Source organism: Eurosta solidaginis, chromosome 4 (assembly GCF_040869045.1).
Source record: "Eurosta solidaginis isolate ZX-2024a chromosome 4, ASM4086904v1, whole genome shotgun sequence".
In the NCBI taxonomy this organism is placed as follows: domain Eukaryota; kingdom Metazoa; phylum Arthropoda; class Insecta; order Diptera; family Tephritidae; genus Eurosta; species Eurosta solidaginis.
In genome coordinates this window covers 237,729,237-237,744,263 of record NC_090322.1, presented here as the reverse complement: position 1 = coordinate 237,744,263, position 15,027 = coordinate 237,729,237, and the positions used below count along the sequence as shown (strand labels likewise).

General features: G+C 35.2%; 1 protein-coding gene across 3 annotated transcripts; it reads left to right on the top strand.

The window, feature by feature from the left end:
- Positions 1–1,375: 1,375 nt before the first annotated feature.
- On the top strand, positions 1,376–10,372 carry LOC137251102 (uncharacterized). 3 transcript variants are annotated; one of them, XM_067785138.1, is made up of 4 exons: positions 1,376–5,533; positions 8,490–8,896; positions 8,984–9,163; positions 10,155–10,372. In XM_067785138.1, exon 1 carries the CDS (start codon positions 1,432–1,434, stop codon positions 5,041–5,043), a length of 3,612 nt encoding a protein of 1,203 aa, XP_067641239.1. In that variant the 5' UTR covers positions 1,376–1,431; the 3' UTR covers positions 5,044–5,533; positions 8,490–8,896; positions 8,984–9,163; positions 10,155–10,372. The 3 variants fall into 3 exon arrangements, with proteins under 3 accessions (XP_067641239.1, XP_067641241.1, XP_067641242.1); XM_067785140.1 differs by lacking the exon at positions 10,155–10,372 and having other exon boundaries at positions 8,984–9,498; XM_067785141.1 differs by lacking the exons at positions 8,984–9,163; positions 10,155–10,372 and having other exon boundaries at positions 8,490–8,942.
- The last annotated feature ends 4,655 nt before the right edge of the window (positions 10,373–15,027 follow it).

Genomic DNA, 15,027 nt, shown 5'->3' with positions numbered 1-15,027 from the left:
TATGTAATATTTTGCGTATGTTGAGGTGAAATATAATTTTTTGTTGTAAACACGTTTAGAGCAATCCTTGTCATATACACTGTCTATTTAGGAAATTCTTGTAAAATTCAAAGCCGGAAGTTTACGAATCTTTGATTAAATTTTGTTAGTATAGATAGTAAGTTTTTTTATCATTAAAATGTCTTATTGAAAGAAAGAAAAAAGTAAATATGGTGTGCTAATTTGATCGGTTGGGGAGGGGGAGGATGACGACAGGGTAGGTAATAGGAGTCAGACGGGGCAGAGATAAAGGGGACCTGCTGACAGCCGAAATAATAGAGCGGTCCAAGGTAGGGTGAGCTTCCGGCGAGGTGTGTGCATCTCTACAGGAAGAGGAGATAATTGTAACATCCCTCCGCATTAAGGTGGACAAGGGTTAAGGGCCCCGACCCCGCACACTGAGCTAGCTGTGGGCAATCCACCTTGATTGCGCAAAGGGGCGGATCCACACTAGGTGTACGTTACAACTATGAAGGATTTCGTTTATTTGGGAACCGGCAAAGCAGACATAGCAAATTAAGTATAAGGTGACAAAATATGTTAGCAAGTCTTTTTGTTCCAAAGTAAAAATGTTTACAACAATGCTTCGCGAAATTTTGTATGTGAATGGGCAAGGCGAAATAAGCTTCAATTGCCAAGTCTGAAGTTCCATTATATTTCCAAATGCAACATCTAATAATCGATTGCATTGATTCTCACCAATAATCGATTGCATTGATTCTCATAAGGTTGGTCGAATCAGCTGTTAAAAGGTTACCGATACGGTTACCGATAAAGCACCAATGTCTCCAGCTTTAAGCTTTAAGCTGGAGACATTGGTGCTTTATCGGTAACCGTATCGGTAACCTTTTAACAGCTGATTCGACCAACCTTATGAGAATCAATGCAATCGATTATTGGTGCCGCCAAGGTCGTAACCGTACCGTAGCCAACCAATTAGGTTTTGGTTTACCGTCGTAACGATAAACAGCTGATTACGTTAGGGATACGGATACAGCGATACGACATACGGCACCAATGACTCCAGCATAACGTTTTACTATCCGTAATCGAAACTCATATTTTAGATCACAATAGCCCATAAAAAGTGGATTAGATAATTGATGTATGTGAACTAGCGATTAAAGAGTACTCGCGGATCCATAACCTAGTATAAATTTTTAAAAAATAGTTTGACAGCTACATAGTTAACGTTTGAGTGAAAATGCCTTACATCCACTGATCGTAAAACATAATACGGCGCTAATTCATCCCGTAAATGCCTGCTGTGTTGTTATCGTTTGCTTGCATTGTGAATAACTTTTCCATATCACAGTGAATGTAAACAAATAAAAAAGAAGAGCTATGCCAAAAAACTAAAATTTGTTGAAATTGTTTATATTTTTGTTCAATATGGAATTTTTTGAATTCGAGTATATAAATGGGTTTCGGTCGAATAGTAGGTTGGTGTACACCACAGACGAAAAACACATCTACAAGAAAAAGAATAATTATAACAAAGGAACAAGATATGAGTGTTATGACAAAAATTGTGATATGAGCGTTTTCATTGATGATCAGGAAAGATGTAGAAAACTACACGAAAATCATACGCACAATCATCCCAACCAAGAGCTGCTCAAGAACAAAATGCAAATCAACCAAAAGATCAAAAACGCTTGTAAAGACGCAGCGATTAAAGGATGCTCTACACGGCGTATTTTTGAGGAGGAATGCCGAAAGGATGGGAACTATGCCGATTTAGTTCAATACGAAAAGATTCGTCGCAACCTACAACGAATAAAGAAACAAAAACTGTCGTCAGATGCAACACCACCACATGATGTGTTGAATGGGAAGATGGATGCACCCGAGCTCATTTCAGAACAAACTGTGGAAAAGGCGAAAAGTATGAATACGCAGCAGAGTATGACGACAAAGCAAAGTTCATCTGAGCAGGATATGAAAATTATGGAATTGCTTGATTTCGAGTATATCAATGGATTTCGGTCGAATAGTATGCTGGTATACACTAAGGACGAAAAACAAATTTACAAGAAACAGTATAATAACAATAGCGGCAGCAGGTATGGGTGCTATAACAAAAACTGTAGTATTAGTATTTTCAATGATCAGCAAGGAAGATGCAGGAAAACAAATTTGCAGGTGCATAATCATCCATCAACGCAGGAGGTGCTCAGAGACAAAATGCTTATCAAGCAAAAAATTAAAAACGAATGTAAGGCAGCAGCACTAAAAGGATGCTCTACGCCAGATTTTTTTGTTGAGGCGTGTCGAAATGAAAATTATGCCACTTATTCAAACGAATACAATAAGAATAAACGTAATTTATGCCGCATAAAAAATAACATACTTCAAGCAAATCAATCGACATTCGATGAATCTGCTGGTTCGGAGGAGATCATAGTGGAACCAAATTTATTACAATGTGGAGATATGGACAAAATGGATGCGGAACAGGCAGCATCGTCACCGACTGAAACGCCACCAGAAGATTTAGATAGTATTTATTCTGAGGATGGTAACAAAGACCTCGAAAATTATAACTCTGAGGAGAGTAGCATGTATAATAATCCGTGGCCATCTGGTAATTGGCATAATATTGATTTCGAAGAGACATTAATGTCTGAAAATGTTACCCCACTCGAAGATGTACAAAATATGTATTCGGAGAGCAGTACATCAACAAATTATAAGTTATCTGAAAATGACTCTGAGAAAGATATTAAATTGTTTGAATTCGAGCAAATAAATCTTTGTTCAGAGCCAAAAGATCCATTATCAACTGGAGATTTACAAAATGTAGATTCGAAGTGTGCGTTAATACCTACTAACAACCCAAATCAAAATTCAGAAAATATGTATGAAGACGATATTACAGTAACGAAGTACGAGCTAACTGAATACGATCTGAATAACCAATTTTTCGAATTTGAATATATAAATGGATTTCGTTCGAACAGCAGATTGGTGTATACCAAAGATGAGAAACAAATTTATATGAAAAAGAATTATTACAACAATGGAGTGCGATATCAGTGTTATAGTAAAAACTGTGTCCTGAGTGTTTTCATTGATGAGCAAGAACGATGCAGGAAATTACACGCTTATCATGTGCATAAGCATCCAACTCAGGAGCAGCTCAAGACCAAAATGCAAATCAGCCAAAAAATTAAAAACGCATGTAAAAATGCATCGCTGAAGAGATGTTCTACACGAGATATCTTTGAAAAGGAGTGTCGAAATGAAGAGAATGCAGCTTATTTAGTACAATTCGAAAAAATGCGACGCAACCTTTATCGAATACAGAAAAGGGCAGTTCAAAAAAACTCAGCGCCATATGAAGATTTAAAAGATATAAAATCAGAGCAAAATTTATTGCAACCCGCAGACATGAGTGATTTGGACTCTCAGCAAATATTGCATACGAATAGTTTACCACCACCTGAAGTTTTAAATCATATGAATGAGGAGAGTGTGGTAAAAAAACGTAAACGTTCCGATATTGAGCCCAAGGAACTGCTTGAATTCGAATATATAAGTGGATTTCGCTCAAGTAGCATGTTGGTATATACAAAGGATGAGAAGCAAATATATAAAAGACATAATAATTACAATAATGGAACAAGATATGTATGCTATAGCAAATATTGTAATATCAGTATTTTCATTGATGAGCAGGAGAGATGCCGTAAAATACACGACGCCCATTTGCATACCCATCCTACGCAGGAGATACTCAAGGATAAAATGTATATCAGCCAGAAGATTAAAAATGCCTTTAAAGACCCCTCTATAAAATCATGTAACACGCGCGTAATATTTGATGAGGCTTTGCGAGATGAAAAGCACTCAATACACTTAGTCGAATATGAAAAAATGCGTGCTAATCTCAGTCGTATAAAGAGGAATTCCTTGCCAAAAGAGCCATTGCCAACAGAACCTACAGAAAATACCGATTTGGAGGCGTTAATGCCAAAGCATAGACTTGCGAAAAGTGAACCTAAAAAATCGGAATTTTTCGAATTCGAATATATAAATGGATTTCGCTCGAGTAGTAAATTGGTATATACTAAGGAAGAAAAACAAATTTATAGGCAACACAATAAATACAATAAGGGAACGAGATATGTATGTTATAGCAAAAACTGTGGCATGAGTGTTTTCATTGATAAATATGAGAGATGTAGAAAATTAAATGACGTTCATGCGCATAATCATCCCACTCAACAGGAGCTCAAGGATAAAATGCTTATAAGTCACAAAATTAAAAATGCCTGTAAGAATGCGGTCCTCAAGGAGGGATGTACTGCGCGTGATGTTTTTGAAGAAGAGTTGCGTAATGAAAAGCACTTTGCACATTTAGTAGAATTTAAAAAGATGAAACGTAATCTATGCCGCTTAAAAAATAGTGGATTGCAAAAAAAACCAAAAGTACCTAAAGATGCGAACAACATTGATAACGAGAACACAAAGAAACCTAAAAATGCACGAGCAAGAACAAAGACTAAAAGTCAAAATCACGCACAGTCCACTGCAGATTTTGCAAATATTTGTGCTGTGCCGACTGATATGCCTAATAATCCATGGTTAATTTCAGATTTCAAAAATTTTGCAGTAAATGAGATCAATATACCCAATAACCCAGGACAAATTGTAGATTTGAAAAATGTTGTTGCCGCGGAGACTACATCGCTCAATCATATACAGACAACTGCAAATTTAATAGATGTTGGTACAGTGGATTCTAAAATGGCCAATAATCAATGCCTAATTGCAAATTTAAAAAACATTGCTGCAGCTGAGACTACAATATCTCATCAAACACGGCCAGCTATAGCAAATATTGTACCGATGGAGTCTCTAATATACAATAATCCATGGCTTACGGCAGATTTAAATAACGTTGGAACGTCGGAAACAAGAATGTCTAATACTTATTATCATACGTGGCAAAATGCAGATTTAAAAAATATATATAATGGAGCATACTATAATAGATAAAAGTAATATTTGCATCAAATGAAAGATATATCTTGATAAGTTTGGTTTGGAGACAAATCGGTTTCTGCTTTAGCACCATTTTTCGTTCTCTATATTTCTATGTATAAAATAAATTGAATTTGTTAGATAAAAGAACTCAACATATTTTCTATGGCATAACTACCTCATTTGGGAAGCTCGGCTCGAGTTACTTTTATAAAAACCATTATGCTGACCATTGTTGTCTCCGATGTAAACCTGTGATTAATATTCATCCGACAAAGGAATCTCTTGAACTTTTCATATCTGCCGAAACTCACGAAACTCATAATTCGATTTTGTTCAATAGTTCGTTGGCATAACTTAAGACTCATATGCCTTACACATCTTCATAGCTCTATAAAACACGGCACTTTTTGCCGAGACAGTTCGTTTTCTTTAGCGGTTTTAAAAAGATGGCAAGAGAAACGCTTTACAAATATGTTCTCATTCTAATCGGCTTTATGGGATGGTAAGTAATTATTTATGACTGCACAACAAGAGAATAATACATAAGCAAAAAAGTTATTTCCCCGTTTTTCGCACGTAGCCTTTGAAACATAGATATGGGCTCCGATTTTAAAAATTAAACCCATCCTTGTAAGTTCATTTAATTTTTGAAATTATAAATTATTTGAATTATGTATGTATGTTTTTAATATTATTAGGGATAGTAAAAATTAAAAGGAATAAATTAAAAAAGCTATACAAACAAATCTGGGCGGATCTGGCTATATACATATATAGGATATTATGTTTATTATTCTATATTTATTAATTCAAATAAAACTCAAACTAAAAAGATCAATGTCTTCTCTTAAAAGGGAAAGTCCCAAATTATATATGCGTTGAAATTCAAAGTATTACTAGACGTTGGCTGTAGTTGCTATAACTCAGCTGTTCTATGATGTTGCCACATATTGCGGCAGGGTTCGATTTGGGTAGTCACTACACCACCCCATTTCCATAAAATCCGGCGATGTGCTGGCATCAATAATTGTGGCTTATGTTATTGCTGCTAATTCACCTCAAATCATTATCGTGTATGACTTGGGGTGGTTGTTAACAACCAGATATGGCCCGTCGTAAGGTACTTTCAACGGCTTTTTAATTGTATCGTCGCGTAGAAAAACATGGCTACAAAAGCGCAGATCCTTGGGAACAAATACCGCAGGTTTACCATGCGGTGACGTTTGTATTGGTCGAACGGTCTCGAAATGCCGTCGTAGTTCTCGTAAAAAATTATGTTGGTTGTTTGGAAATAATTCCTTGGTTTGTGTTTGCAATTGCGTTTGCGTATGCGTTATCGATTCTTTGCTTTGTTTTTTAAATCCACCAACACGTCGTAGTGTCTTAGGAAATCCGCACCTATTATAGGATGCGCAATGTCGGCGATTATGAAACACCATTTAAATGGCCGTCGTGGGCCGAGATCTCACGTTATCTGTCGTTTGCCGAATGTATTAATTGTAGTATTGTTCGCAGCAACCAGTTTCATTGCGTTTGGTTGCATACTCTCACCGTGACGTTTGGTTAACCGAAACTTCGGCACCCGTGTCGATGAGAAATTTCATTGAAGACGTTCTGTCTCAAATGTAAAGGCGGCTGGAGTTCATATCCTCCTCCGGCATAGCCGCTTTGTACGGAGGGCTGACTAGTTTCCCAAAGCTTTGGTGTGAAAGCTAGGGTTGCCAGATTTTTATTTCGGGTTCCCGGGACAAACTTCAAATTTGAGCCAAATTCGCGGGATTTTTAAAATTTTTCCGGGACATTTCATAAATAAGAAACACCTACATATATATTTGTTGGGTTGCTCATTCTGCGAAATAATTTTAAGATAGAATTAAATTTTTTAAACTCATTTATTTATAACAAATATTTTTATGAAACAGGCTAATAATTAATACGTTTACTGTGTTTAATGCGAATTCAATATTCTATGGATTCATTTTAGAAACGTTATTTTAAAACACAACACTTCCCCATGCAAAATGAATATTTAGGTGTGCGAAATTTCAAACATTGACAAATTTCATAACCACAGTAGGGATACATTTTTCTTCTTTACAAAGTTGCATGCAATATGATAATGAGCTGAATACAATCGAAGCCGCAAATATGGCCATGTTTCGTAGCAGATTATAATTTATTAATTACGATATTGTGAAAATGCCGGGACATAGCATTTCCCGGCGGGACACTTTAAAATTTGTGAAAAATACGGTATGTCCCGGCCAATACGGGACATTTGGCAACGCTAGTGAAAGCGCATGGTGACCGACACCGTGTTGCGTTCTTGCCGAAAACAGATATCGCGGTTTATATCCCGTGTGTCCTCACTGCGTGAGCTGGTCGGTCGTGCTTGTTGCCGAGGCGCTCCGATCCGTTGCTGTTTATACGTTACCTCTCGCTTCTATAAACGATCTAGCCTATCCACCAACTCTGACATGGCTGCTGTTACATCGTCACTTGGTTTGCAATTGGTGGCGAGGAAATAATGTCGCTGGCATGTGCCAGTACAGCTGAATCGATTTCGGCAACGACCGTAAAATATTTGGTTGTACTATTCTGTTGTCGTCGGGGTCACCACTTATAGAATATTATGTTTATTATTCTATATTTATTAATTCAAATAAAACTCAAACTAAAACTAAAAAGAACAATGTCTTCTCTTAAAAGGGAAAGTCTCAAATTATATATGCGTTGAAATTCAAAGTATTACTAGACGTTGGCTGTAGTTGCTAAAACTCAGCTGTTCTATGATGTTGCCACATATTGCGGCAGGGTTCGATTTAGGTAGTCACTACACATAGTTCTGGATATATTCGCATGCGTCTTTAGTGCAGCTGTGTCCCCCAGCGCATTAGGGGGCTTAGAATATACCCGCGGCAGGTATGTCTATCGTAAGTGGCGACTAAAATACTAAATTGGTGCAAGGCGCGCAATATATAGCTTCTCCAACCCAAATGTGGACCTCACATACCCGTGGCGAATACTGTTTTTTTAACAGCCGAGGCTCTGGTGACCCCAAGTTCCTCATAGATCTAAAGGGTGGGAGGGCGTTATGGCCTAGAAGATTTCACATGGTCATATTGAATCGTTCCCAAGATGGTTTGTTACCGGAACGTACCGGATCTATATCCGGCAAAGGACTATCAACATCGATAACACTCGCCAAAATCTTCGGCGAGTGCCCTTATCACTGCAACAACAACAACAAGAGTGCCGCTTGTAATTTGTTTCGAAGATTAAATAAGTTTATGTATTATGATGATCCAATTACGAAAGCCAATATCTGTGTTTTAGAGGCTAACTTCGAGATGGGGAAATAACTTGGTTGCTTATGGATTTCTTGTTATACATTCTTTGAAAATTATTCCAAAACACCCTTGCCATGTCCTTAACTCTCTCGCATTATATCCTTACAGGCTGCTGGTTTTATTGCAAATCCGTTTTTCATCTTGCTCAAGATATTGATTCAGCTGTTTACTATAGAAAAAAATTTAGACACAATATCAAGGACTTCAGGGTACTGTGCTTTCTTGGCGGATCTGCAAAGGCTACCCAAATGGAGCTCAACTAAATCCATTTGAATATTCCTAAACGAAAAACTGCTTCAACACACAACAATCATATTTCTTGAGTGCTTCGCTTAATGAAAACATGATGTTAATTTGGCTCGATTAACAGTAATAACGTCGGCCATCTGTAAGGTTGAATAAGTTTTATTACGATGTTTTAAAAGCATCTGATTTAAACCCATGCTATCACAAAGTTGAAATTGGGTCAACGAATTTCAGTTCCAAAGTAAAAAAGTATAAAATATTTGTATGATGTAAGTAATGTAAAAACTGTATATTAAAACAATTAAGAAAGTCTAAGTGTTGAAATGCTGTTGTTATTTGTTTTGTGTGCTTCATAGTGTTACATACAAGGCTGCGCAATAATACATATGGTTCTATTCTGAACTAATTTTCGTTTAAGAGAAGCAAAAAGGATACAAAGGCTAACACCAATGACCTTGAGCGGGTAATAATGCAGTTTTCCTTCAGATATGGGGATTTCCCTACTGTTTACAAGTAACTACATATATACAAAAAAGGTATAAAAAAGGCAGGGTTATTAACGAAATTTTCCAACTTTTACTAGAAATAGCTTATTACCTGCATCTACGCACTTTTACAAAATCTTTTATATAAAAGAAGGCGATTTAACCGATTTAGTTCATTTTTACTGAAAATATTTCCTGTTAAAGGCACACATGTGCACCAAATTTTTCGTCGAGTTATGGCTCCAGAAACCGTGGGAAATGCATTGTAAGAAAGGGGCAGTGCCACGCCCATTTTTCAAGATTTGAACTTTTTCCCATTTCTTGTTATAATGGCACAAAATACGCTTGGTACAAAACTATTTTTCGCTAAGATATAGCTTATTATTTTCGTCTACGACCCTTTTTTTTGTCATTTATATAAAAGTGGGCGTGGTCCTTAACCAATCTTATAAATTTTTATTAGAAATATTTCCTGCTATAAGGAAAATATGTGTACCCAATTTTGTTACGATATGTAAATTTTTCTTCGAGTTACGGCTCCCGAAACATTGAAAATTGCTTAGACAAAAAAGGGGCGGCGCCACACCAATTTTCAAAAATTTTAGTGTTTTCCAATTTAATGTTATAATTCAATTTAGAAAGTAAAATTCTATTGATACAAAGCTCTTTTTCGCTAAGATATAGCTTATTATTTTCGTCTACGACCCTTTTAAAAATGTTTAATATAAAAGTGGGCGTGGTCCTTAACGGATTTCGTAAATTTTTTTTCAAAGCATTCCTTATGGTAAAGGCACCTCTGCCGAATTTTGTTACGATAGGTTTAACAATTTTTTATTTATGATTATTAATATTTGTAAACTTTATTTTACCACAAGTGGGCGGTGCCACGCCCATTTTAAATTTTTTTTAAAATTTTTATGAAGAGTATTATTTGCTAAATAATCAGTTTTTTTGTGTTTTCCAAAATGTTGTATATATAAAAAGTGGGCGTGGTTATCATCCCATTTAGCTCATTTTCAATACTAATCTATTCTGGGTACAGGTAAGCTCGTGTACCAAATTTGGTGAAGATCTCAATATTTACTCAAGTTATCGTGTTAACGGACGGACGGACAGACATGGCTCAATCAATCCTTTATACCTGTACAACCAACCGTTATCCAATCAATGTTATAATACCCTGTGTAGAAGTACAGCTGGGTATAAAAATTTAATATCTACTTAGTTTAACTTTGAGGTAAATAATTTATTTCACGTTCATTCATCATATCTTACCATAATAAAAAGACACATACATAAATACTATGGTATATTTTGCTATCCTTTGGGAGAAGGTGTTGTTAGCATTAGTTTTAATCTTACCAAAAGTAAAAACTTAAATGGTATTGATATTTAAGTTGTAAGTACCATGGTAACAGACGGCAGAAACACATTCGTAGTGTTTGCGAAATCACTGCCAAGGAGCGACCCAGCTTAGAAAAACTTTTGTCTAATTAAAAAAAAAAAAATGTTTTCTAAATATTGAAGGTTGTTTTGCCCGAAACTTGAACCCAGGACCTTCGGTGTGGTAGGCGGCCGTATATAATAAAGTTTATCTGAAAATATCCTTCGTTTTTTTTTTTTTTTTTGATTTTGATACTCCTTGTTGCGGAGTGAAACGGCCAATTGTTTAAGCCTTCTTAAACAGCCAGGTTGTCATGCGATTATTTGTGTTGTTGCCAGATCATTTTATATTATTATTATCTTTTTCCCGTTTTTTTTTTTTTTTTTTTTTTTTTAAAGAGAATTCAGTGTTTCAACTTGTTTAGAAATGCCTCAAACGAGGAATTATTGAGAAAAAATTTTAAATCATTAAATCAAAAAGTGTAAAAACTTCATTGAGACTAATTCAATTTACCTTTAACCGGATTTATAATTCTAATTCAATGTATTTTACCTTGCTTAATTTTTTTACATTTTTATTGTGGAGAATAGCTGCATCACAAGTTTTCTATGAGTAGAGTTTCATCTAGAAACCCAATAAGTTCCTCATATTCTGACAAACTCTTTATTTTTAGTAAGTCTTTTAGTTCACCATATTTACTGAATATTTTGTAGCTGACTCTTTTCTGGCTGTATTTTGGGCAGTGAAATATAATATGGTCCGCAGTCTCACTTACATTGCATTGTGAGCAAACACCTGAAATTCCTATATTAAATTTACTTAGATAATAAGGACAGTATGTGTGACCTAACAAAAGCCGATTTAGAATTTTAATTTCTCTGCATCCTAAGTTACATTTTTTGTTTTTGAATCACGGAACCCTCACTACTTCATCCATAATTTCTGCAAAATATTTACCTTTTGTCTGGCTTATTCCTTTATATTCTAAAATCCACTTATTCCATATCGATCTTTTAATCCTATTTTCAGCCTCATAAGTCGTCAGATCTGCATTAATTATTTTTCCAATCGTTGCAGCCGTTTTAGCTGCAATGTCTGCTTTCTCATTTACTGTAATTCCAATATGACTTGGAACCCATATTACTTTAATCCTTTCTATTGTTTCTTTATTTGTATATAATATATTATGAATGTCTGCAACAATATGATTATTTGTTACATTAGTGTCAAGTGCATTAAGTGCTGAAAGACTATCTGAAAAAATTGCAATTTTATTCATTTTGCCTTTTATTGCATATTTTACTGCTTCACAGATTGCAATTAGTTCACCAGTCATTGAAGTTAATTTTTCTTGTATCTTAAATAACAATGAAATATTCCTCTTTACATCATAAACCCCACAACCTACGCTGTGCTCAGTACACGACGCATCAGTTGCAATCAAGAAAAATTCATCATTTAACAATTCCTCTTTGACAGCATTGTATGTAGCTAAAAGTTGAACTTTTGAATAATTTTGTTTTGATCTGGTAAGGTCTGATTTTACAGTTGTCATATTAGGATGTTTACAAAAACTTACATTTGTGTTGATTCTATCAAAAATAGTTTTATGTTTTTGATATGTTACATTGTAACTTGTATTTATATACGGTCCATTTTGAATTTTCAACTTTAAGGTAGAGTTCACAAACCATTGCTTCATCAGTTCCTTAGCAGTGAGCCACTCAGCCCTGAATAGGGGTGGCAGCTCACCAGCCAGAGCAAACATTGAGTGTACCGGTGCACTTGGAGGTACTCCTATACATCTTCTAATACTATTGTTTAAGCATACTTGGAGCTTATTATTATACCCGTATGGAGCATTTGACCACGTTGTGCATCCATATTCAGCCTTTGACCTTACAAAAGATTTGTATGTATTTAAAGCCACTTTTGGAGTAATTCCACCTTTAACCGTGGTAAGCCTTTTTATGAGATTAGAAGCTGGCACAATGTCTTTTTTGATTTTCAAAACCTGATCCTTTAATATGCCACTTGCATTAATAATCCTACCAAGAAACCGTAATTGACCGACTTGTTTTACTCTGTCTAGACCTATGTTGAATGAAAAGGAGTTTTTGCAACCCCTAGCCATGTACATTACACTTGTCTTTTCAAAATTTATATTAAGGCACAGTTCAATACATTTTGCTTTAAATTCTGTTATTTTATTCTTTAGGTTATCAAGTGCCTTAGCAGCAGTTTTATCATTTGACACAATTAAAAAATCGTCAGCAAACTGAAAAATGTTAGTATGGCTGTCTTCCAACTCATGTAACTGAGCTGTATATACATTAAATAAAATTGGCGATAAAACGCTGCCCTGTGGCAAACCATTTTCTATAAGCACTCTACTCTCTCCTAACATTAACGTCCTTCTGTGTAGAAAGTTATAAATCCACATAAAAATATTAGGATGAACGTCCAACCCTTGAAGCGTTTTGGTGAGACTTACAATTTCAACACAATTATATGCATTGGACAAATCCAAAGCACAAACAAATACCTTGTACTTATTGCTTTTCAATGTTTGTATCACATGTAAACTTTCATTTAGACACATTGGAGCTGACTTATTTTTCCTATAGGCAAAGCTTCTTGCAGGTATCATTTCATTTATTTGTTTCCAAATACGTAGTCAATGTGTCTTTTATACACATATTAATGCTTTTAACTAAAACTGAAATGAGTGATATTGGTCTAAAGTTCTCAATATTTTCATTATTTCCACTTCTCTTGGGAACGGGCACCACTCTTATTCTGCGCCATTCATCTAAAATAATGTTAGACCTAAAATGTTGTTCCAGAATTTTCTCAAGATTTATAAATGTGTCAGAAGATAACATCTTCAACATTTTGTACGTAATGTGATCATCTCCCCCCGCTGTGTTTTGTTTTTTACAAATTAGGCCTTGTAATTTACTTTCTACTATTGCACAAGGAAATTGTGTAACTTCTGGATGTATTGATAGCTTAGTGCACATTTCTTCAAAAGAGGGTGAGTTAGGAATCATCACCTGCTGTTTCAGAAAATTCAAGTAGTCTGAATTGTCTTCTGCACACCATTGAGTGTCACTGACCTTTTGAAAGTTTTTCATGTTATTTATGAAACACCACGCTTTTTTTGTGTTTGGAGCTTGATTTAAATTTTCTATGGCTAAATTGAAATTTTCCCTTTTTGCTTTTTTTACAGCTTCCTTCCATTCATCTTGAAGTACACATGCACTTTCAAGATCCTCAATTTTATTAGTTTTCTTTGCTTTTGCTCTAGCAGCATTCAAAAGTCTATATTTCCTTTCAAGATCTTTACTCCACCACGCTTTTGGGGTATGTTGCAAGTCATTTAAGTCCATTGTGGCCTTCTTCTTTGCATTTTTAAAAGCATCTACCAGATCTTTCACATTACTAATATTTGGAATTTCTCCAATGTTTTTGGCTAGAGCTTTCTTGGATATGAACTTGATTGGCTTTTTTGAAATTTCTTTCACATCTATTACTATTGGACAGTGATGACTGTGTCCGACGAACGAATTTTTGCACTGCCATGTTACTTCACTCCTAAAACCAATAAATGACAGGTCTAAAACACTGGCCTGGCTAGTACCCATTACGTCCGAGTTTCTAAAAAAAGTCTTTGTAACATCATTTATACAACTAAGATTTGAATTATTGATAAGAGAAAGTAGAGCCCTTCCTTTGGGTGTGTCAATCGTGTCACCCCAAACACTCATTCTGGCATTGAAATCACCGAGCAAAATTACATTGGTTTGACCATTTAAAAAAGAAATCAACCTGGCCATTTCATTATTAAATGTTTCCAAATTCATGGATGGCTGCAAGTAAACCGAGCAAATTGTTAAGTTTTTATTTAAATTTCTGGTTTTTGCAATAACAATATCAAATGGAGTCCTATACTTTATTTTGCTAAATAAGATATTTTTCTTAAAGCCTATCGCTACTCTTATTCATATCAAAGAGGATAAATAGGGCCGTTCCATTGGTTTATCGAGCTCTGGCTCTGGCTCAAATCTCGTTGGAACGATCTGGATCAACTTTATGAGAACTGGCAGCACTAATATAAAACATCTGTTTTGTTGAAAATAAGAAGAAACGTATACAAAATTTTAAGATACTGATAGAATTATTAACATTTAAATAGTTTCGCACGTAAGCAAACTATTTATATTCCTTACATCATCTTCAAGTTGTTTACTCTTTCAGTGTTTTTGCTTTTAAATATGGCGAATTCTTTTATGTATACACAAATGTACACATATTTAGTTCAGTGCTACAATGGCTCAACTATATGGTTGACTCATCTCACCAGCTGATTTTATTTTTTTCATTTCACTTTAGTAGGGATTGTCAGAATGAGATGGCAAACTTAAAATGAAACCAACGAATTTACAACATTTTCTTACTACATACAAATGCTGCCAAGTTTTATTTTTCATTCCATTCTATTCGTCTAACAGCAACACTCTGATTTTGG